Source organism: Gavia stellata, chromosome 18 (assembly GCF_030936135.1).
Source record: "Gavia stellata isolate bGavSte3 chromosome 18, bGavSte3.hap2, whole genome shotgun sequence".
Lineage (NCBI taxonomy): Eukaryota > Metazoa > Chordata > Aves > Gaviiformes > Gaviidae > Gavia > Gavia stellata.
The window spans coordinates 2,582,782-2,604,807 of NC_082611.1; the positions used below are offsets into that span (position 1 = coordinate 2,582,782).

Below are 22,026 nucleotides of genomic sequence, written 5' to 3' on the forward strand. Positions count from 1 at the left end.
ATCAAAAAAAGCTCACTTCCTGGAGGGGAATAGGAAACAGTCAGCATTTACAAAGATCTCTCCAGGAATTTTTTTTTATTTTTTTATTTTTTTTAAGATCTTGCTTTGAAGTAGATGCTACCAAAGAATAATGCTTCCAGAGCTCAGCAATATTTAATGTACTTCTACAGCAATGGATGACAATGTTGTTGTTTCAGCTATATTATAACAAAAATATTGTGGTTTTCCTGTATTTTAACAAAAGTAACTCAAGATTTACATCTCATTCATCTTATTCAGAAGTAGCCCTTAAGCCAAAAACAAGGAAGGGAGAGACCCTACTGCGTACAAAGGACTTCAGTAATCCTCATAGGGTGGCTATCCAATTGGGACATAAAGAAAGGCCAAAGAAAGATAAAACACCACTTGTGAGCAGCAGTTTTTCTACAACCATCAGTGAGAGTGGAACACACATACAGAAGATGAGTAACTTGAGTTAAAACTAAGATGGGTGTCCTCACTAACCCAACAAAAGTCTGGATTCGTATTGTAAAGTCCAGCTGGTTAAAATATCCACATCCAATGTGAAAATATTACCTAAACCACACCAGAGCGGAAACAATTCTCCATACTCCTCTGCTTCTACACTTGGTGAAGCACCTCAATGATCCCACGTACACTAAAACAGTTCGTTCACTTACAACTTGGTAAACAAGGAGACAGATGCAATTTCCTGAAGGAGAAGGGGGAGGCACGCTCGGTCATTACTTTTGCAAGCCTCCATAATACACAGACGCAAATGGACTTCAACTCTTCTTGTACCTTATATCAGAAAAACCAAATTTCTATTTGTGACTGGCTAGTGACAACTCGGGAATACAAATCCCCTTTTCGTCCACACAATGATGAAGCATTCTTCTCCACCCACCCATCCAACAGCACAAGCACCAGGCTGAAAGGATGAGAAGACACGGACAAGTAGGCTGGTTTAAGACATTATGCCATGGCAGTACTTCCCAGAAAACTGGAAGTACGCTGGCAGTTTTCCTAATATTTCCACGAAGAGAAACAGGTTTCCTATCGGGATTTCTAACTTTCTGTTTAGACTCCAGCTGTGGGTTGGAGTACTTAATGCTGGAAAAAAAAACCCAACCAGTGCAAAGCACAAATCAACCTTCCAGATCTCCAAACCTCACACCAGCGGGAAAACAGATGGTATGAGTAAGAGGTTCTTGACGTTCATACAAATCACCGGTGGAAAAGCAATTGGAATTTAGGAGGACCACGTTCCCTCCCAGGGGATGTCCTTCAGACCTCGCTTTGCTTGGTTGCCTCAGGCTTATGTAACTATTCGTCTTTAATGTCACCCTCCAAATGATGCTGTTGGTACTTACACAAGCCTTCCACCAAGTCTCCTTCAATCTCAACTTACAGAATTTACACCAGTTCTCCTTTCCTTAAGGACATACAGGCAGAAAGAAATTCAGTGAAAAGCAGAGAATAGAGACAATCGTAATTTAAATGTTTGACAAGAGAGAGATAGAGAAAGCAAGCTAAAGTAATGTAAAAGCTACATACCCACAAATGCACCAATAAATTATAACTGCAGATTTTTTCTCATTTTTATTCACTTACCAAAGGAATACCTGCAAAACAAAATGAAGAAAAAGCAAAAAAATTAGAATCTCAGTTGATCAACTGTAGGAACCTATGTCTCATATTAGTTTTATTTCAAACTTCACGCATTTTGAGTTTCAAAACACATCTGTCAAGGAGTACGGAAACATGCCTGAACCATGTAACATGCAACTCAAAGGCACTAAATGGTAAATTGCTGCTACATGGAAATGCAAGAAGAGCAAATTCCCTCGTTTCTGGGCAAATTAAGCTCTTATTTAGCACTCCAAGCAGCTGTCCACCCTTCTTTCAATAAAGGTGCTAAAGCAGCACACCCAGAAGAGACAGCGCAGTCCCAAATCACAACAGGTACTAGACTTCACAAAGGGCTGCTCCTCGCTTTCCCCGGGACTTGAGGAACTCCTCTGAGTGAGCAATCTAGTTGATAGAGCAGCTTAACCAGGTTCCACTGCAAGATTATTCATTTATGGTTTCCAGAGCATGCTAAGGACTTCCCAGGCAAAAGGCAACAACTGAAGTTGTTAAAAACCACAAAGCTTAATGCATACTTCTGCTCCGACGAAGCCCACACTGCTGCAAAGCAAGAAGTTACTCCTCACTGGTGAACTATGCACTGTTTTTTTTTCCCTTTTGAACACAGAAAAGTCTAGCACCATGCCATCTGCTAGTTGAGTGCTGTGTACTAGATGCTCACCAGTCCTCAGGGTCTCAGCAAAAGTGACACACGCTTACTGTATCTTTTTTGTGTGAATTTTCGCCACGCTCCGGTGCATCATTGAAGTCGCTTTTTTAACTGGTCTTCTCATTGAAATTATAGTTAGCCTTACCTACAACATAGTGATTTTCGTAGGATTACCAATTCCGATTAAAAGTAAAACCCAAAGGTTAACAAGTTTTAAGAGGCTGTTCTTCAACAGACAGCTTGTGTTTATTCCCATTATGGCTTCAATCCCACATCAGGGCTTTATTATTTGTATCCGTAGCATATTGCATTACACTAACCAAAAATCCCGAAAAAACAGAACCCCAAAACAAAAAAACACCCCAGGCTTTTAAAGATTTTCAGAGAGATTTGCTCTTACTGACAATGTCCTGAGTAGGTGTGCAAATTTTATACTCATACATCTGTAGTTCAAATAGTTCTAAAATCCATCAATCTAAATATTTTACCACATATTTAACAACGATTTCATACAGGGCTACTGACATATAGAGGGCAGTAACTTCAAAATGCACAATAAGTTTTAACTTTCTTAATAAAAGCAGCTCTTTATAAAGATATCTGTCATTAAGGGCAACCTAACTTCGCTATTCTCCACCACAGTTGTGGTGCAGTTAAACATAAACTTGTACGAATTATTCTTATTTCTTGGCAGAAGTTAAGAACCCCCTGAGGCTCATTTAAAACACACACACAGAGACACACACAAAATGAGGAATTAATAAAATATTGTATTCTTCTGAACCACATTAAGTTTTCTGACGTGTGTCTGTTGCTGATTACATCAATCTAGGCTCCATAACTTGTCATGTGATGACAGGCAAACACTTGTGAATTTATTTCTCTGAAGAAGCCTGCGATACAAATGCCAAGGAAACCAAACCAAATGGCCCACTCCAAATACATAAAAGCAGCAGGGCTTCTTGCAGGGATATTTTTTTTTTTTTAATAGGTACAAACAGGCAGGTACCCAATTCCCGCAGACTTCAGGTTGTATTTTGGAACCTAATGACCATTTTTCCTTTTCAAGGTCCTCTTCCTCGGTTATACGGAGTAAACAGAAGTGTTTATTTTAAAAATGGAATTTTTGTTCCTACTGCCTGCCTTGGCATTTGAAACATTACCGACAGATAATCACAAGTAAAAACATGGATTTGATTTTGCGGGTTTGGGGTTTTTTGGCAAATTTCAACAGAGTAACTTTTGATCTGCACATTGTCAAAACCAGAAATTTTGCAAATTCAAAGTATATTTCATTCGGATTTTCTAAATCAAATTAATATGTGATGTCATTTCTGTTTTCTGGTTGGAGAAACAATGTAATTAGCCATGACTTGTCATTAGAGGCAAACTTCATGTCACACTTAGAAAGACTGCAAGTATCAGCTGGGAATCATAAGCATCATCAAATATTTGGGTTAAATTGTTTTCACCACATTGTCATGCTGATTAATTCTAGCTCAAGTATATTCCTGGAAAGCAAAAACTGATAGCAAAACATAGGTTAAACTACATTAAACTACATCACTCCTGATGAAAACACTTTCTGCCGTCAGTGCCCACGGTGGAGGCAGCACGGAGCCAAGCTGGGTTTGAAGACACGGCTCTGCAAGAGCTTCCCATGCCTCCAAACCACGCGCGGGCAGCACTGTGCGAACGAACGGGGAGCCAAACCAAGCCAGCAGAAAACACCGCCTTTTCTGTATAACGTCTTCTTTTTTCTGCGTGCAAAGCATGTGGGATGATGGTTTCTGTTTGCTCAAGGAGGAGGAAAAGCACATGGGCCAGACTTGCCTAACAAATTTACATTCCTTCTCCGCTCACCTACCCCATAGCTACACAGATCATTTAATGCAAGAGTTGTCTGGGACAGGGACTCCTCTTAAAAGTGTGTAAAACATGACCAAATTCTAAATAGAGCCTATTAAGACACAGTATTAGAACACAGACAGGAACTCTTATCTTTACATCTATTGATGCTTACTAGGAAAATACATCTGTATTTATAATCCAAAAAAAGAAAAAAAACCAGTCCTACCCACCATCCACATCCCGGCAGTGCCCAACGCCACAAGATCCTTCCAACTAAACCAATTTCCACAGGCAGGATAATCCCCTGCTGCATCCCTAATCTGCAGCTGGTGTTAACAGCTTCTCTCACTGTTCTCCATGGAGAACATCCTCTACGGAAAGTGAACCCAGATGTCAACTTTCATCTCCATTATGAATCTCTCTTACTCTCTGGACTCTATAACTTGGGATGGGGGGAAGACATTTGGGTAGCACAGATACATTTTCTATTCTCCATCAGAATACGGCTCTAAAAATCTGCTGTAACGAGGTTTCCACAGCAGCACCTCTCCACAGTGGAAACCAGGTAGAAGCTACACCATGAGGTATCCCTTCCCTGTGATGGAAACGTGACATATAAACTACCCCAATCTTCCCTCCGGTACCCAGCGAGAGAGAGGAGGAAGCAGGAGACCATCTCCCCAAGAGACAGCAGCAGGCTCAGACCGCAGTGGGCAATCAAATGGACACACAACTGGCAGAGTGAAGAGCTTCACTCCAAAATTTCAGTGGCAGGGAAAGCTGGGTGAGCTGCCTGCCATAAATCCAGGCATTGCATTAGGGGAGAAAAAAAGTGCTAAGCCATGGAAGTACAGAAAATTTGGAAAATCCACCTGCCCCAAGACAGGACTGACGGTGTGAGAATCACCTCTGACAGACGCCTGTCTAAGCAGCGATGGAGACTCCACCTCCCTCGCCAAGTACTCAGCCCAGTGTTCCTCCATACTTAATTTAGAAGGCTTTTCCTTACATTTAACATGTATCTTCCTTTCTACCATGCAAAGCAGCAGCTTCTTGTCCTATCCACGTGGAGACAGCGAACATGGAGAACAGCTACTTTCCATCCCCTCTGCTGCTTTCACACGCTTGAAGATCTTTGTCTCCTTTCCCAGTTTTCCTTTCTCTCAACTAATCAAAGTCAGCCCCTTCAGCTTTTCACCACAACAGGCCACTTTCTGCACTGCCACCGAGGCTTGTGCCTCTTCTCTGCCCAGCGTGGGGCCATAGCCACTTCCAGCGCAATGTGACAACCAGGGACGAGACACTGGCTGACACCTCCCCAGCTCCGAGAAGCGGAAAACCTCATCCATTGCTGTCTTGCACATGATGCTCCTAAAAGTTACTGGTTTACGTGCCTGAAAGCTTGTTTGGTGAGCCACAATATATCAACCAAATTAAAGCTGTAAACACTTCAGGACAAAAAAACCCCATCTTTTCAATGTGTATATATATATGTACAGTACCTGGCACCTGGGAATCCACTTCCTCAGCACTCTGCCTCAAAACAAAGAAGCCAGTTGGCAAACATCACTTCCAAGAGACCGAGAGTCCATCAAAATGAGATGACAGAATTAGTCTAGTGCACCATTAATTTCAGAACATCATTAACTTAAAAGTGTGGGGGTAAGAAACGTTTTTGACAGCTGGTTTCAGTTGCTGCCAAGCCTTTAGTATTGCACAGCGGTCGCGGGGGGAGGAAATAAGCTAGAATGGTAGTAAATGAAACCACTCGTCTGGTTTCTGGATTCACTTTATTGTGGTCGCAGATCTCTAAAAACTGGGATTCTGTGCTCTGTAATTACAACATCCACATTTAAATGGAAGGAACGGGGATAGCATTAAAAAAAGAGTGCTCGAGGATGAGGTTTACTCCTCAGTTTGCACATGGTGCTGGGAAAGGTGCCTGAGCAGAGCTGGAGCCAACCAGCGGATGAGGAACGGGATGGCCGCCCTCCTGGAGCCAGGCTGGGTGCTCACACCCATGCCCCATCCCGCGCAGCTGCGACGCGGTCAGGGACTGCCGCACGGCTCTCCCCGCAGCCAAGCAAGCTGCAGCTCCCAGGCGGCAAGCCATCGAAGCACCACTTTATTTTCCCCTTGGAAGGCAGGGAACCAAGTTTGGTTAAGAGACCAAACGTGAATTACCCAACTAAGCCCCAGCACTCACCAACTGTTCTGTCCGTGCTCATTCCCAAAGCTAAAAAGTATTACAAGCCCTGGCTTACGTGACTGCAGAATTTGCCAAACTAAAGTGAAGTTTGTTTTGGTTAAATCCTTCCAATGCCAAAACCAGATGCTGAAATGGCGGCCTCAGGAACCCTAGTCTGAGCTGCTCCTTAAGCCAGGCAGAGAGTCCAAGGGAGGAAAGGTGAGAAAGAATGGGAGCCGGCAGCAGGAAGGCGACCGCAGCAGCACCGCAGCTCCTCCGCCCTGCTTCGCCCCGCCGGAGCCCGAAATTGCTGCATTTCCCTAGGCAGAAATAAACTTGAACAAAAACATGCACACAGCAAGTGGAAACACACACCGATGGGAAATAAAGGGGTCAGCATCGGCTTGAATGCGTTCAAGCCCTCGAACAAGAGGTCAGTCCCACTGGTTTTGGGGGTACGTGTGCGTGCACAGGGAGGCAGCACAAAATGAGTGCTGCAATCCTGCTTTTTCAGGACCAGCAGCAGAACGGTTTTGTATTTCTGCTGCCAGCACGCTGGCAGGTAAAATCCCAGGAAAACTGCATTTCAGTAATTCCATTCCTTGATTTTTTTAAAAAAAAAAAAAAGAATAATTCAATTGCATTAGTTCATCTCTCTCCGAAGGCTGGCCCCACACTGCCAACCATTCTGTCGGCTGAGTGCGATCCCCCATTAAATGAAGAAGTCTGCAGCAAGGCTACGGGTTTCAGTGAAAGCATGGCCATTTCCTCTACGCGAAGTTCATAAAGACGTGAGTTATTCTATTGCAAGTTTCCACCTACTTTCTACCCCAGGCCCTCCCCCAAGAGAGCTTGCTTGTTTTTGCAGTCGCTTGCCTCCCCTTCTCCAGGACGGAGCTGCTGCTTACCCAGCCAGACCTGGAACATTTCTGCAGTAACATGGCCCAGCTCTGCAAATAACTCTGGTTGTGGAGTAACCCCAGCCCAATGATGAGCAGGCACCACTGGTAGCAAACATCGTTCTCAAGAAGGATTAAGACCCTTAGGGATGTTAGTAAACACAGATCCCACCATGGCTTGGACCCTTCCCTAACCCCTGATTGCTTTTCGGCTGTACCAATCACTGCATTAACATTCTTTCCAACCACAGCTGTTTGAGAAGTTAGATGAGTTAAACAACATGAACGTGTGCTGGACCGGACTGGGTGCATGAAGCTATTTGGCAAGTTACAGTTTAGAAAGAAAAAAAAAAATCATGAAAAAAACATTATTCATTCTTTTCCTAAATCTTTCAGCTGTGGAATCAATACCCAAGTCTACATACTGGATACCGCTGGCAATGAGATGTGCCAGATAGTAAGCAATTAAAAAATATTTGTCTCTGTCTCTGGCAAAGCCCTGTGGTACATCAGACATTGCACAGCCACGCCACTAACCACATAATCTACTGATAATTTCTTCGCTCTCATTTTCAGAGATTTGCAGAAGTGATTGGAAGCTAGAGACGGTTTGTGCAAAGGAAACAGCGGGGTGTTATCAACTGTCCATAGAGCACGCACAGCTCCCTGTGCGACGGCTTTACCCCATATCCCACTCCAATTGCCGCTGATGTTTTAACGTGGTCTTCTCATGAAATCCAGTTAGGGGCAGGGGAAGCAGGAAGGAGATGAAAGAATATCACTACGTGCCTTTTGCTGACATTTGCTGTGCTATCAAAGCATTACGCTCTACGACGTTAAGTCATTTTGTCAGGCTTTCTGCAAAGCGAAGCAGCAGACACGCGCCACTGCTTTTCTATGTTTTCTTAATACTAGATACAGGTAACAGTCCTGACATTCAGACAGAAGCGATTACTGGGATTAACATGGTAAAAGGTTATGAACCAGGACCCAGAGGGCAATTCCACAGTGCACATTTAACAGACGGAGCACGCGTTGGGGCAGAAGGAGCTGGCTGGCAAGGGGATGCTCACGGGAGCAGCACCAGTCAGCACCCGGGCCCTCACCATGGTACGGACATAACACTGCAGCCCCTGCACACACCTCGCCGGGACCCTTGGCACAATACCGTTTTCTACTGTAGACAAAGACACTATCTCTTCTACAGACAGTGAATTAATTTTTATAGACCTCTGGCGATCTTACAGCAGGTTTAAATAAAATTAAAAAATCCTCCAAAGGTGCTATTATTAAGTGAAGCGAAGCCAGTAATTACAGTAAGTCAAAACAATACATGCAACCAATCTGTGTAAAATATTTAAATTCCTCTTTAGCTTCCCTCTTTTTAAATCTATTTAAGTTCCTACAAGTATTCACATTATTCAGATGACATTAATCTTAGAGGCACTACTTGCTACAAAATCAACAGCCTCAGTAGCAATGCTGCAATCTCCGTGCTGCAGCTGCTCAGAAAACCCCGGCACACCATTTTAGCAAAGCCGCTTCTCCTGTTTTTCATATCAAGTTTCAACAGCAAGTTAGACTTGCCACGGGTCAGTTCTTCTCCAGGAATATATTCACGGAAGCAGGCAACAACCAGAGCTGGTGCAGCCCGGGACCCCACCAAAGCATCCCTTGACAGCCCTTAAGGCTTTTGGCAGCTCCTCCTCTACTGACAGCTCATGCCGATCTTCCCAAATTCGTGTCATAGCCGGACCTGGCTTCTTAATCAGGTTTGTCTCCACCTGTCTTTTCAGTCCACTCCACTCTCACAGACTAATGCATGGTTTTTGGAGTAGATGCAGGCAGGAGCACACTCAAACCTCCTTGGACATCCTACGGCAACTGCATTCTTTGCTCCTACTTGCCCCTTTAAAAACCCTTGCCTAAATTAATGGCATAGAACCCGTTACCACCTGCGTGTAACTCAACTGCCTCAACCAAGACAGGTAACATCACACTGCAGAGCACACATCGACAGGTCTCGGGGTCTACGGAAGGCCAGCCAGCCACGGCATCACCCTCCTCCTTCCCAGCCGTGCTGAATGCCGGGCGAAGAGATGGCAAGGGGCTGGCCCCTCTCAAGGACTGCTGCTAAACCAGAAGCCAGCCTAGGGCAGGGAGGGGAAACCTTACACATGCTGGGGGGGGAACACTAAATGATTCATTTCTGACATCAGCCATGATTAAATTTTAATCTCTCAAACAAAAATATGGTTCTCATTAGCCTCATTAGTTCCCAGTTGTACTGCAAGGCAACAGTGTCACATGGTATTAATCTCTGTTTTCATTAATATGTCGTATCAACCACTCACGGCTGCTCACAGCATTCTTTGAAACCGATACGTTCCCTCTCTTCTGTGTGAGTAGGAAGTGCCAAAAAGCAGCTTCCTCGACAGGAAGGATGACCCCCTGAGATCCTTCAACTTTTGGTTTACGTTTCTAGAGATAATCTTTTCTTTCTGGGGAAAGAGGAAGGGGAGTTTGGAGTAAAAGGGATGCGAGGCTGCGATCCACAATAACAAAGAAATTCCTGAGGTTTATTGCCAAGGCCAGGGCCAGATAAAGGAATAAGATATTCTAAGTTTTCTTGTTATTGTTGTCATTGGGATATTTTGGAGAGCTAGAAGAATAAAGCCAGGTTGCAAAAAGGGTTCTTCGCAAGAGGGTTATTTGCGAAGTCCCTAGCAAACTTCAAATGACTCCAATTTAGCATATGCATCAAGGTGATATTTGTTAATGTGATTCATCTAAAAACCTAGATACTTTTTTTTTTTTTAAATACACAAAATAGTACACTGGATTCAGGCACAACATTAATTTTTGCCTGCACTTCAGACTTTTATATCTATAAAGCTGATATCAATTAGGTCTACAGTCCCTCAGTACAAGTTTGTATTACTTCCAGACAGGCAGATAAAGCAGGACACAGACTGATGGGAAGACCTTGCCAAGGTCACACAGTTAGGTACAGCCCAACACATCCATTCCTGCCTGTACAGCGAGGTCTCAGAGAACTTCCCAAGTGAACCAAGCGTCCTGATGAAACCCAGGACACACAAGTTCCTATACCCTACTTGCACGGCTCCTCATCTTTCAGTGTTTGCTTGCTCGGGGGCAATCAAAAAAGACTTATCGAATTACTCATGCTAGTTAATAAAACGTGCATTAGCTCAAATGCACCCGTGTGGATACGTTCATTCACCCTCGATCTGGCTCTGGTCTGCTGGAAGCTCAAGGGGCAATTCTTCCATCTGTATTTTGCATGTCAGACTAGGACTCTTCCAGTCATAAAATTAGTATCTCTGTAAGTGCTGTGCCCTTGTCAGAAGAGGGTCGCAAACCAGTATGCTTAAAAATGGGAATGATCTTTTGCCAAATCCAGCCCACAATTCACACGCTGGCTGTTTTACAAGCTGGAATAAGAACCTCGGAAGAGAGCTGTTTCTAACCTTTACTGGATAGGATGACACTAGACAAAAACCCAAGTGCTTTAGACTGAAAGACCAAAGCTGTAGAATATAAGGGGAAAGAAAGTGGGGAAGAGGTCCATTTAATGGCTACTAATACCCTCCCGGAGAGTGAAAACACAGCCCTGAGCATCTCATCACCCCCTAGCATCTGATGGAGTTCAGCCTGAACCAGTCACCAGTTCATCCGCTAGCACACAGAAGACTGTGATTAAAGTCCTGCGTAGGGCAAGTGGGTTTTAATGAGACATACAAACCACAAAACCTCCATGACATGACATGTCTTCTTTCTCTGTTGTAAATGAACTTCTGAGGAGGGTAATTTAATTGCAATTAAATTACATGCCTCAGAGACATGCTTTCACGACCTGCAGTATACCTGTCCCTCCAATAAGTCCTCAATATTAAAGTTAAAAGCTATTAATATTATGTGCCATCATTTAAATATGAAAAAACACCAGGCAATTGGGGCCAGAAAGACAGAGGCATGTCCTCCCCTCCACGCTCTAGAAAAGTGCTGCAGCACCTGCAACTTCTTGGAAACCACCTGGGCACGCGGGCTTCGCAGGGCACGCGAGCACAGCTCTAACGGCACTCGCCCGCAGTCTCTGGGGCTGTACAGTGGTGAAGCACTCTTTAGTTTCATATTCCTCGCAGAAAAAAAAAGGTGTGCTGCTTAGTCTTATTTTACCCTAAATACCTGTTAGCAGTAGCTCCACCAACATTTTCCACAAGGGAAGAACACACTGAAAAGAACGCTGTAGCCACCTCATGCTATAATATTTTATTTATTGGCTTGTTTAACCTATTCCCTTGAGCTCTTGTAACTCTACCAGAATCTTAGTCATGAAAGAAAAAAAGGCAATAGGATTTTAAAAACCACAATTCTAGCTTTTGTATCAAGTGTCTTACAAACAGTACTCTCTAACAGTGGGCAATATGCTTTGTAAAATGAAAAAAGCACAATAACCAAGGGAAAGGAAGGGTTTTCAGATAACATTTGAAAATGCTGGGGGGGGGGCCTAGATGGTTCAGCGAGGAAACAACAGAAGACGAAACAGGAGATCAGTGGCAGAATAGTTTAAAAGTTTGTTTATATAAGAAAATGTAATAGCTCTCTGGAGACACCTTACTGCGGGATAAAAGTGATTTTATTCCAGAATTACAAATTCACTTTAGAAGTGCATTAGTTATTCTGGTACAAAAATGATTTAACTTCTGCCGGAACGCCTCTCCCGGAGAGCTTATCCTGCCAAAGGACCTCTACTGCCCATGGTCCGTCTCTGCAGACACGTGCCCCAGCAGAAACCGTAGGGAATAAAACCACAAATGGAGGTTTCATGAGGTCACCTGCAACAAGTATTTTTACTTTTATACAAAGGGGCAGCTTTTCCCATTCCTGTTTAAATGTACAACAGTCCGTTATATTAATATTCAGGAGGGAAGAAGCGGAGAGAAAGGCAAAGCCATTCGTATTGGACCTATGGAGTTGCACTGTTCTTCCGATGACTGAATCTAGACAAGCAGGACTTGCAGTCTGCAAAATGGATGCTGGGGGAATTCCCACAAAATCTTTTTAAGCATCTTTAGCCTCATTAAACAGCTTCTATTACACTCAAACTGGGACCACTTTTTACTCTTATTATTTTACTGTAATTAGGCATAGTCTGCAGAAATTACAAGAAAAACCAAGGCTAAAATTAACATAATGATTAAGCATTTCACCCAGCCTATTGGTTAGACATTAAATGTTCTTTTGCACTGGCAGATTTTTAGATTTTTGAGCATCTCCTCCTACCTCAAAAGGAAAAGTTCAACATGACAGAGGGGAAAAAATATCCACTATTTTAAGACAGACACACCGAGCTTCTGATGCAAGTGTGGCACCATTATACACATGCCCCATGACCCAGAGAACACGTCCAGGTTTAGCCTGAGTGGACCCCAAATACCACAGCTGTTTTGGGAACAGAGCGCCCAAAATTACAAAAGCTTCCTGGTGCATTCCACCTTCAAATTTGGCAAAGGCCATCTTGGCCCCGCATTTCACAGGTACCAAAGTTAATATGCTGTTCTCTGAAAGCTAGCCTAGTTTTGAGAACCACCAAAATACATCTTATTTCAGACAGTTCACCTGCGCTTTGGCAGAGCCAGCAGTAAACGGGCAAAGTCAAGAATTCAGGGCCAGGACAACATCCTGGCCCCAGTTCTCAGGATTTTAGGCTGCCAAAGTAATCCTTATCCTGCAAAATCCTTTACAACCAGCTCACATCAGCCTGCTCCAGGAGCAGCTTTCTTAAGGGTTATAACACCTTCAAAGACCTTTAGCTGGTCCCTTGCCGTGCTGTCACAGCAGGCTCAGCTGTCCCCAGGCACACAGTGTATTCCCCAGCTCACAGGTGGAGGTCAGCAGTGCCGGGGCAGGCGGGCAACACGTCCTGCCCTTCAAAGGAGACGGTTTGCTCTTCTAAAGCTTCCTCTGACTCTGAGCTCAAGCCAGCTGGACAGCAGTTGAAAGACTCGCTCCTTCAGCAGCGGCTGGTATCTGAAGACTCCAGCCCAAAACAAATAGAAATGTTTAAAATTAAAATAGAAAAAGAAAAGGCAATAAAAGGAATAAATTGTTCCTCACTGGCCTAAAGAGAACTCTATTCCTCCTTATCACCCCATACCTTCCTTGGACTGGCTTCCCAGGAAACTACTGCAAAGGATTTTTCTGGATCGAGTCAGCCCACGGGTCCAGCCCGGCAGTGCCGGCTCGCAGGAGTCCACGGCTGCTGGCTGCAGAGGAGCACTAAGAAAGACCATACAATAACCACAAAACAATGTGGCCACAGGAGGAATTTCTTCCTCATTTCAGGCGCCTCTTTGCTGAGCTATCTCTCAACTCTGATGAGGAATGCCTGACAAGGTTGTCCTTTCCCCCAAGAAGTCACCGCAGTCTTCAACAGATGCTTCGGAGAACAATCAGAACTCATCAAAACCTCTCACTCTGCCCCAATTTGAGAGTAAGACAAAGTTAACGGACCACCTAACCCCACCTACAAATCAGTGTGAAAAGGGAGTTTTAAAGCCAGCCTTAATTTTAAGGCCGATGCTGCCACCCACAACCAGCAGCAGAATTCATGAGATTTCAGGTACTCCCAGCTCATCCCTCAGGCCACCACAATTCTCTCAAGGACGGCGAGAGATTAGTTAATCCCCCCTTTGCTCTTTCCCCATGTTTACGTGCAGCGTAGGTACCTAGCCACCCAGCATCCCCTGCTCCAGGAACTGAATGTCACACTGTATGCACAATAATAATATGGTTTTGACCACCCAGTGACCCATTTCGGAGGATCTAATGAAAAATGTAACCACAGCTGAATGAACTGTACTGCAGGGTTGCTTTGATTCTTTTCCCTCACCCCTTCACAAGAAGAACTTAATTTCCTGTTTAATATATTCGATGCCACAATTAAGAAGAGATGAAGTTGAGGCAACGCCTCCTATCCCCCCTTCTTTCTCTCACCCCTTCCCTAGAAGAGCCTGACCCATTCCCTTGGCGTGTTACTGCAGTGTACCAGGAGTCACCTGCCTGTGCCAGAGTAACTTTTAAACTCCAAGTCTGAAATAGCAAAGGAGGAAAAAATACAGCCTTATCTCAAATATCAAGAGTCAATTCCTTTCAACCACAGCATCCACAAAAGGCACACTCTGGGCTCCGCTTGCATTCCTGCTGGCCAGCTCATTGTCTTCAGAGCTGCAGAGACCTGACGCTTGGCCGTGAGCTTCTAACCCCCCCCTCAGGAAGAGGCATTTGGACAAGGTCTGCTGGACACCGGTGGTAGTTCAGTGTAGCAGTGGAAAAAGGCTCCCCTCTCTATCCCCCGCCCTTCGCCTCTCCCTTAAGGCCTTGAAAGATGCCGAAACAGCCACACATTCCACAGGCACAACTGGATTTCTTTTGGCCAAAACTTGAGAGTTCTGCAGGACCGCCACCCCTCCAGCACCAGCAGAGAAGACATCACACCTCTGCCTTCAGTCTGCCTGTACCAGGGAAAGCAACTAGGAGCAGAGGACCAGCACAGAGTGCTACTGCCCAACGAGACACAGAGAACACATTCCAGCTAGCTTTTGTTAAAATCAAAACTACAACGACATTTTAACACTGCTACAGCAGTGGCACCAATACTCCGAGCACTCCAAAGTGCCTTCTGGGCACTAATGTCACGCTAAAGTCATGCTAACATCTTAGTTAGCCCACTACTTCAGGAGCAAGCCAGATCAAACCTTCAGCATCGGGAGTCACTGCGGTCCAGCTTTCAGCTAACAAAACCTTTGCTGCTTGAGGGGGGAGTTGTTAGGGGTTTTTTCCCCCCCACAAACACAAATGCAAAGAGACAGAAGTCAAGGAACACATCCAGATTTTGCTACTATAATGACACAGGCTCCTGTATCTCTGGAAATGAGAGCAGGATGATGCTTGAATTCTTGCCCTGTAACATTAAACATCTAGAAAAATAGACAAGCGATTTTGGAACAACTTGGAAACAGGCAACGGAAAACTATCCACCAAGTTATTTTTCAAATTTTGTGGCTTTCTTTCACAGTCTTAAGTTCACGCTGAGTTAAGAACTCAGAGAATAGAGCTTTTCAGAAAACTGAAGCTGTTATCCTTCACCCACTTACATACCATCTGGAGTAGGATAGGAATGAATGGGACAGGATAAGATGCAGGGCTGCCCAAGAACATGCAAATCCTTAAAATTAAATTTACTGAGCCGATCTATAGGGAAGGTGTCCTGTCATGTGTTGTAGAGCCAGAAGATTTGGGAAGAACATCCCAGTGACACAGCTGTATCATGTCCACAGCTTGGGCACCTCTTCACAGCATAGCCTTTTACCTCCCCAAAGTTACAACATCACCTCTGCTACAGGCAGAAATGTTCTTGAATAGGTGAACTAATGAAATTTGGGTTTCTAAGGGCCCATCCTCTTTTAAGCAATGTAGTTGGGGCCTTAACAAGTGTGAGGACCGCCTAAAGTTTTTCCTTTTGCACCACAGCCTTTCCCTGCAGCAAGGCAATATACAGACAGTCACTATTTCTCCTTTACTTTTTCCCCCACAGGCTTTATGTACTTATCCTGAGTGTTCCAGCTCTCTTCTGGATAGAGCTGAAAATTGAGAAACCATCTCAAAAGTAATTATCAGGGGAATTCCCTTGCAACAGCCATGAGGGAAAGTACTCCACAGCAGGGACAATGCGTAGCATGGCACATTATGCAGCCAATTTGCCTCTCACAGAGGACAACGGAAATCAGGGCAGATATCCCGGGTAAGAGAGAGAGCAGGGGCATGCCCATAACTCATTTCTGCCAAACGCTTTCCTTATCTCACATTCCTACATCTCTCCTTACCAGATTACCAACCTCAGACGGTAATAGAAAGTCAAAGTGTCCAATGAACAGCAAGAGATTACAGAGAAAAACAAAGCAGAGAGATTGTTAACATACCAGATCTGTCCAACGTTGACCAACGAGAGGTAGAGAACCCATAGAAAAGCCATGAGGACCATGTTTGCACATCCAGTTACCAATACAAAGGCTGAAGTTGCCAGGCCAAACACGGAGAGGTAGTCCAAGATGCTGTCCATGTCTGACCAGTCCAGAAACCAAATGATTGTTGGTGCATAGCTCAGAGCATCCAAGTTTATCTTCCCTTTGAAATACTTTTTGACATTCTGCAGGTACAGTTTACAAGGGAGCAGCCCCTTCTCCCCTATTAGCTGCTTGTTTTGATGATACGCCACCAGGAAGGCCACAACTAGAAGAAAATAAGGAGGGGGGGAAAAACAGTGTTAGGAATCATCCAGGCTGAAGTTCATATTTTGAGTCCAGAGTTACAGAAGTATATTCATGCCTCGGGAAGGAATTTATTCACATGTCCTCATCTCCATTAAAATACAACACAGTCATTTCTGTTAACCATGATGCAGAAGGCAGAGGAATTCTATAAATACCATCTCTGCCTTCACACCAGGAAATGGCAGAGAGTCTGTTTTGAGATAATTTTTCTCCACAACAGCTGTAAGGGACATGCCACTTGCTTCAGGCAAACTCACCAGTGCACTTCTGGGAAAAGCTCCCTGTAACTGAGCGCCCTGACCCAGTGTAGAAACAGGAGGCTCAGCCCAGCTCTGTTAGACTCTGCGTGACCCTAGGTTAGTCACACACGCTATTCATCTCCTAATGCAGATGAGGAAACCAGCTTAATTGCACTGCAGAGTACGAGTGAAAGTAATGCATTAATTTCAAGACTTTCAGACAGAATTTCCTTTCTACAAAAAGCATTTGGAAAGGCGACACGGAGAAACCCTTAGTTCACGCACAGATACTGGGGAGCACAGCTGAAGCAGCCAGAAGAGCACACACAACTCCCTTCAGCTTTGCAGCAGCGAAGACACAGCTGTACTTTCTGACCCCTCCTATTTCAGTTTCACAAAACATCTTGCAGTGTCAATAGACAACAGCTCCAGCAAGGGTTTTGCTGTTGATGGTGATTTACAATGTCTGCTGCTCCCAGTACAAATAACCCACAGCAGACTGATAGCAGATTGTGCCTGCAAGGTTATGCTTTGACTTTACAGGAGAACATATCTCCATTTTTACATACCGCTACCTGTGCATCTATCAAGTATTGGATTTTTTCCTCATATTGAAGACAATTAATATTTCAAAATATTGTTAATGAGACAGCTTAAACTCACACACACCATTTAAGAGGCATCTAAAGGACACCTTAATTCTTCTGGCAGCGTAATGTGTAATGGCTATCCATCACAATTGCAAAAGACAGTAGTTATGCTATGGGTTGACTTCTGGATCCTCTCACATCCTGGTAGGTTAGAAACACAAAGTCTTAATATTTTCCTGTCCTCTAAATTGCTACTTTTTACATGTCACTACAGCTCTCTCATTTATTGTGTCTATGCTCTTGCACTAGACAATCTTAGAATAGCCAGATGCTTTTTTTAACAGCACATAAGCAATTTAATTACAGATTATAGACCTAGAATTTGATGTTCTACAGAGAAAGTCGGTCGGCTTTTAGGGATTATCTCATATTTTAGGAATCTCCTCCAGTTACCAATTTGCAGTTCGTAACTGCAGTAATCTCCATTTCTCAGAAAAAAATTACGAAGGCCAACATTTCCTGATTATGCTCCATACATTTTGCTCCCAGCAGCTAACTTACCCGTCTTTCAAACATTATCCAAACACCAGCCACGTCACATGCAGCAATACCAGAGGTCTTGCAAAAGGCCTATCTGTTTCCCCCCAATCTTCCTTAGTTAATGATCAAATCTGTTTCCTTCCTTATCTGAATACTCTCATTCTGCAAACAAGAATTCTGGTGTTCATCTAGTTGGTGTCTCTCACTGGGAACACTGGTGGAAAGTCTATGTGAAACTATTCCCCGAGTTCAGGCCTGGATTCCCATTTCTTTGAAGTTCAACTAGCAACCCAAAGTCTGCAGCCCCAGGGGATAAAAATAAATGTCCCATTTTCCCCAGACACACACAAAGGTCCCCAGTGGATTTCAGTTAATCCACTTAACACTTACTCCATCTCCTTGCACACGGCGTGTATTTTGTTCTCATTTGAAAAACCACTAAAACTCACAATCCAACGCATATCTAAGGTCACTGGGAGGGTTCCCATTGATTTCAACACATCCTGAATCACAGCGCTAACGAAGTTGGAGGTTTAATCGATTGCGTCTCTTTCTGTTCATCTTTTATAGACAGTGAAGGATTTTGCAAACTAATAAAAGACATGCAGAATATTTTACTCAATTACGGACAGGGAAGGACAACAGAAAAAACTGATCATAACACTAAAGAATCAGTCTTGGACTGCAAATTAAGTGATTTATATTTTAGAGTATTCATATTTTGCTACCAACACTGTGTTCGCACAACTGTGTAATCAGAAAGCCTGACACATGAAACAGGCAGAAATATAATGCTTCTGAGCCTCAGACAACTTAATATCTTCATTTTTGGTTTTTAAAAAAAATGAAAACCAACTCTGCCTTAAAACTCCATAGCTTGATTTCCCTTGATTAGCACTGCAATTTGCTGCACAGTTTTCCAAAAGTGCTAATCAAATTCACCTCTAAATGCTACAGAAATTGCTGCCCCAACCCATAACTGCTAAGCAGGTTTTTTTCTAAAAAAAATCTAAATTAGACCCCTGCACAGTATGCAAGATAAACAAGGAAAGGGTAAATTAGGAAAAACAAACTATAGCAATTGCAGAAAAGTACACATTGTATGTACAAAATACTGTACAGCCTTTTTAAGTCTGAAAGCAGCAAAGACTGCATTATAGGTTGGCATGAACTGCACATCTAAAGATCGCCCAGCTTGGGCTCCAAAGTGGCTTCCTCCCAGAGCACCGATTTCTCACAAGATGCTGCACTGCTGATATTTCACAACTAAATCCCATCGGCAACAGCCCTACTTTGATAACGAACTCATCTAACTCAAACCAAACCCTGATCATTCCACCTACATTTCGATCCATCACCCTCCCAAGCCATCAGGCCCCACGTCCGGCGAGCGCCGTTTATTGCTCACACGTGTGCAGCATTTCCTAGACGTGCTGCTCCGTCCCGGATCCAGCTCCCTCTCCTGGACACTCCCCAAGCTGAGCCGCTGTCTTGTACCATGCTCCCTCTCCACTCATCTCCAGCATCTTCTGGAGCACGTTGGAAGGGCACATCCCTTAGGCAGCACCCGCTTCTCAAACCCCACCACCAACTCGTCTAGACCTACTGTCCCAAGGCACCAGCTAAGCCTTCGAGAGGCTTCACCGTGTAGGCAGCGGTTCCCATGTTACCAGACACATGCAACAGCTGAAACTAAAGACAGATTCTGCAAAGGATTTCAGCAACACAGGAGATGCACAGATCCAGGGAAAAAAAAGGGAAGTTATTTATCAGCTTGTCATTTCTTCCTCTCCCTGAACCCCTCTCGAGAAACTGTACCCTTAAATTGACTATCACACAGACCCTGCTCCCTTCTCCAGGAAGCTTCCCTTTGAACTTGGCTTAGTCGGGGGGGAAAGTCCCTTTTGCCCCCAAAGCCTGTGCTTTTCTTCCTCTTCCTTAACCCCTATTCTGAAACCTCTCTCCCTTTGGCCTCATATTTGGGGATTTTCCACTCTCCATCTTCCCACTCCCTCCAGGTAAACACGGTCAAACAAGTTTGCTTCCACCTTGGGTACTGGCTGGCATGCTCGCTGCATTGCCGGGGCATGGGGCAAGGTTTATCGCTTCTCTTGTTTGTCCTGTAGCTTCTTCCTGGCAAGAGGGTGCAAAGCAGTTGGGTTACATGAACCAGAATTCACCGGTTAGTAAGTCAGTCCATGCTGGGTTCAGCCATGCCATGGGGTCCAAGGCACTGAGTCTGCTTGAGCAACAGCACTGCATCCGCCTCAGCCTCTCCAAACGCTCTGTAAAGCTGTGCTCCTGGGTGTCTGCAAGGTTCATGGCAGCCCAGGGATGTTCTCTGGCAGCAAAGAGAGAAGGGTCTTACCCAAAGGGATGCTGGAATGGTGAAAGAGTCTGAGCAGGCAGCCGCTGAGCACCGCTGTTAGCCAGGCAAGCAGGCAGCATCTCAGCCAGCGACGATGCTGCAAGACCCTGCATCTCGCTCAGGAGAAGCCGCTTTCCTCCTGAGCAAACCTGACTCCTGGATTTGCAAACTTTGGGCAATGCATTCATCAGTGTCTCCTGTCAGTTCAGGGTTTATTTCTTCCTGCAAGAACAGCACAAACACTTGTATTCCTATGCAGCAGGCAGCTTGCCTCCACCAACACACAAGTCACCTCCAGCCCAGGCATGTACTGCACCGAGGAGTCCACGGCAGATTCCCCCAGGATGGAGCAAGCTGACACAGGGCCTGATCCAGAGTCACCCACTCCTCCCAGCCCCTTCAGCAGGCCAAACCCCTCAGAGTGACTCTCTGGTATGATCTTACAAAACAAGAGCGTAACCGAGAAGGGCACTTTTTCGGAGTTCAAAATACACTTCGCAACCAGGATGCAGAAGCCGATGTTTGCCCATAGCTATCCTTTCCGGCATTGCGGATGGGAACGATGTGAGGCCACAGCTGGGCTCCTAATTCAGGGACATCCCCTGCAGACTCCCAGCACTGCTCTGCACACCTCCAAGTCTCCACATCCAGCATAAAACCCCATCTCCTTGGCCATCACCCCTGTGGCTGCTCACTGCCTGGACTTTTTACCAATACTTCCTGGATTTGGGTATCTTCAGCCCGTGCCGGTCTCCTCTGTTCCACCTGAAGCACTTTGCCATTCTTCCTCAGACTATTCGCTCCTTTGCGAATTGAAAAAAACCTCAGCCTCTGTGACTCCCATGCTCCCTCCCACTCAGGAGGCAGACGGAGCCTTTGACAGCTCACATGGGAGCACGCTCCTCTGCCTGCTGCGAGCTGATCTTTACATAACTAATACATGTAAATTGTCATCAACTGCTAATAGGCCTTCACTACTTATTCTCACCTCAGAAGGTGCTTTACTGTACTTTTCCATTAACTCCCCCCCCTCCACCTTCCCCTTCCCCTCCCAGCCTCCTCTCTCCCCCCCCAAACTGAACGCGCTCCTTGTTCAAACCCACATGCTACCAATAAACACAAGCCAAGCATGCAACACAAGAGTCACCTATCTGAAATGATTTGGTCTATCCATATTGCCCTGTCACCTCAGTTCCTTTCCCCAGGTCCAGGCTCAGCCTGTCATGGTAGGAGAATGAGAGAATCCCATTCTTCATGCTCTGTAAAGATTTAAAGATGTGAAATCCAAAACTTTCCGGTCACATGGCTTTCTCTCTCCCCCCATTAAAAGAAGTCTTAACTTTTACTTAAAGCCCAAACCACAAGAAGAAATGAACCAAGAGCACAGAGCTTTGCATGAAAACCAAACTACATTTTGCACACACAAAAAAAAAATCTGCCTGGAGCCATATATCAAGTGCACCTTTGACCCAAAAAGGCATTTAAAAAAGGCCCTATGCTGGATGCCGGCAAGCTGAGGTTGTACTTCTGAAAAGAAGAAGGAGGAGAATATGCACGGTCTTTTCATTATTATCAGAAATGAATCAAATACATTTTCAATTGATAAATTCCCCTGCAAAGTTTTGCAACACAAAAGCAACAACACCGTAGCACTGAGCAAAGAGCCAGAGTGAAACCAAGCACCCCCTTTTCATCG

General features: G+C 44.7%; 1 protein-coding gene across 1 annotated transcript in view; it reads right to left on the reverse strand.

The window, feature by feature from the left end:
* LMF1 (lipase maturation factor 1) overlaps positions 1–22,026 on the reverse strand; it is a 210,964-nt gene that overhangs the window by 183,900 nt on the left and 5,038 nt on the right. Inside the window, exons 2-3 of the mRNA XM_059826580.1 lie at positions 16,243–16,552; positions 1,615–1,625 (exon numbers count right to left, since the gene is read on the reverse strand). Coding sequence (XP_059682563.1) covers positions 1,615–1,625; positions 16,243–16,552 — 321 coding nt within the window. The remainder of the gene's footprint in view (positions 1–1,614; positions 1,626–16,242; positions 16,553–22,026) is intronic.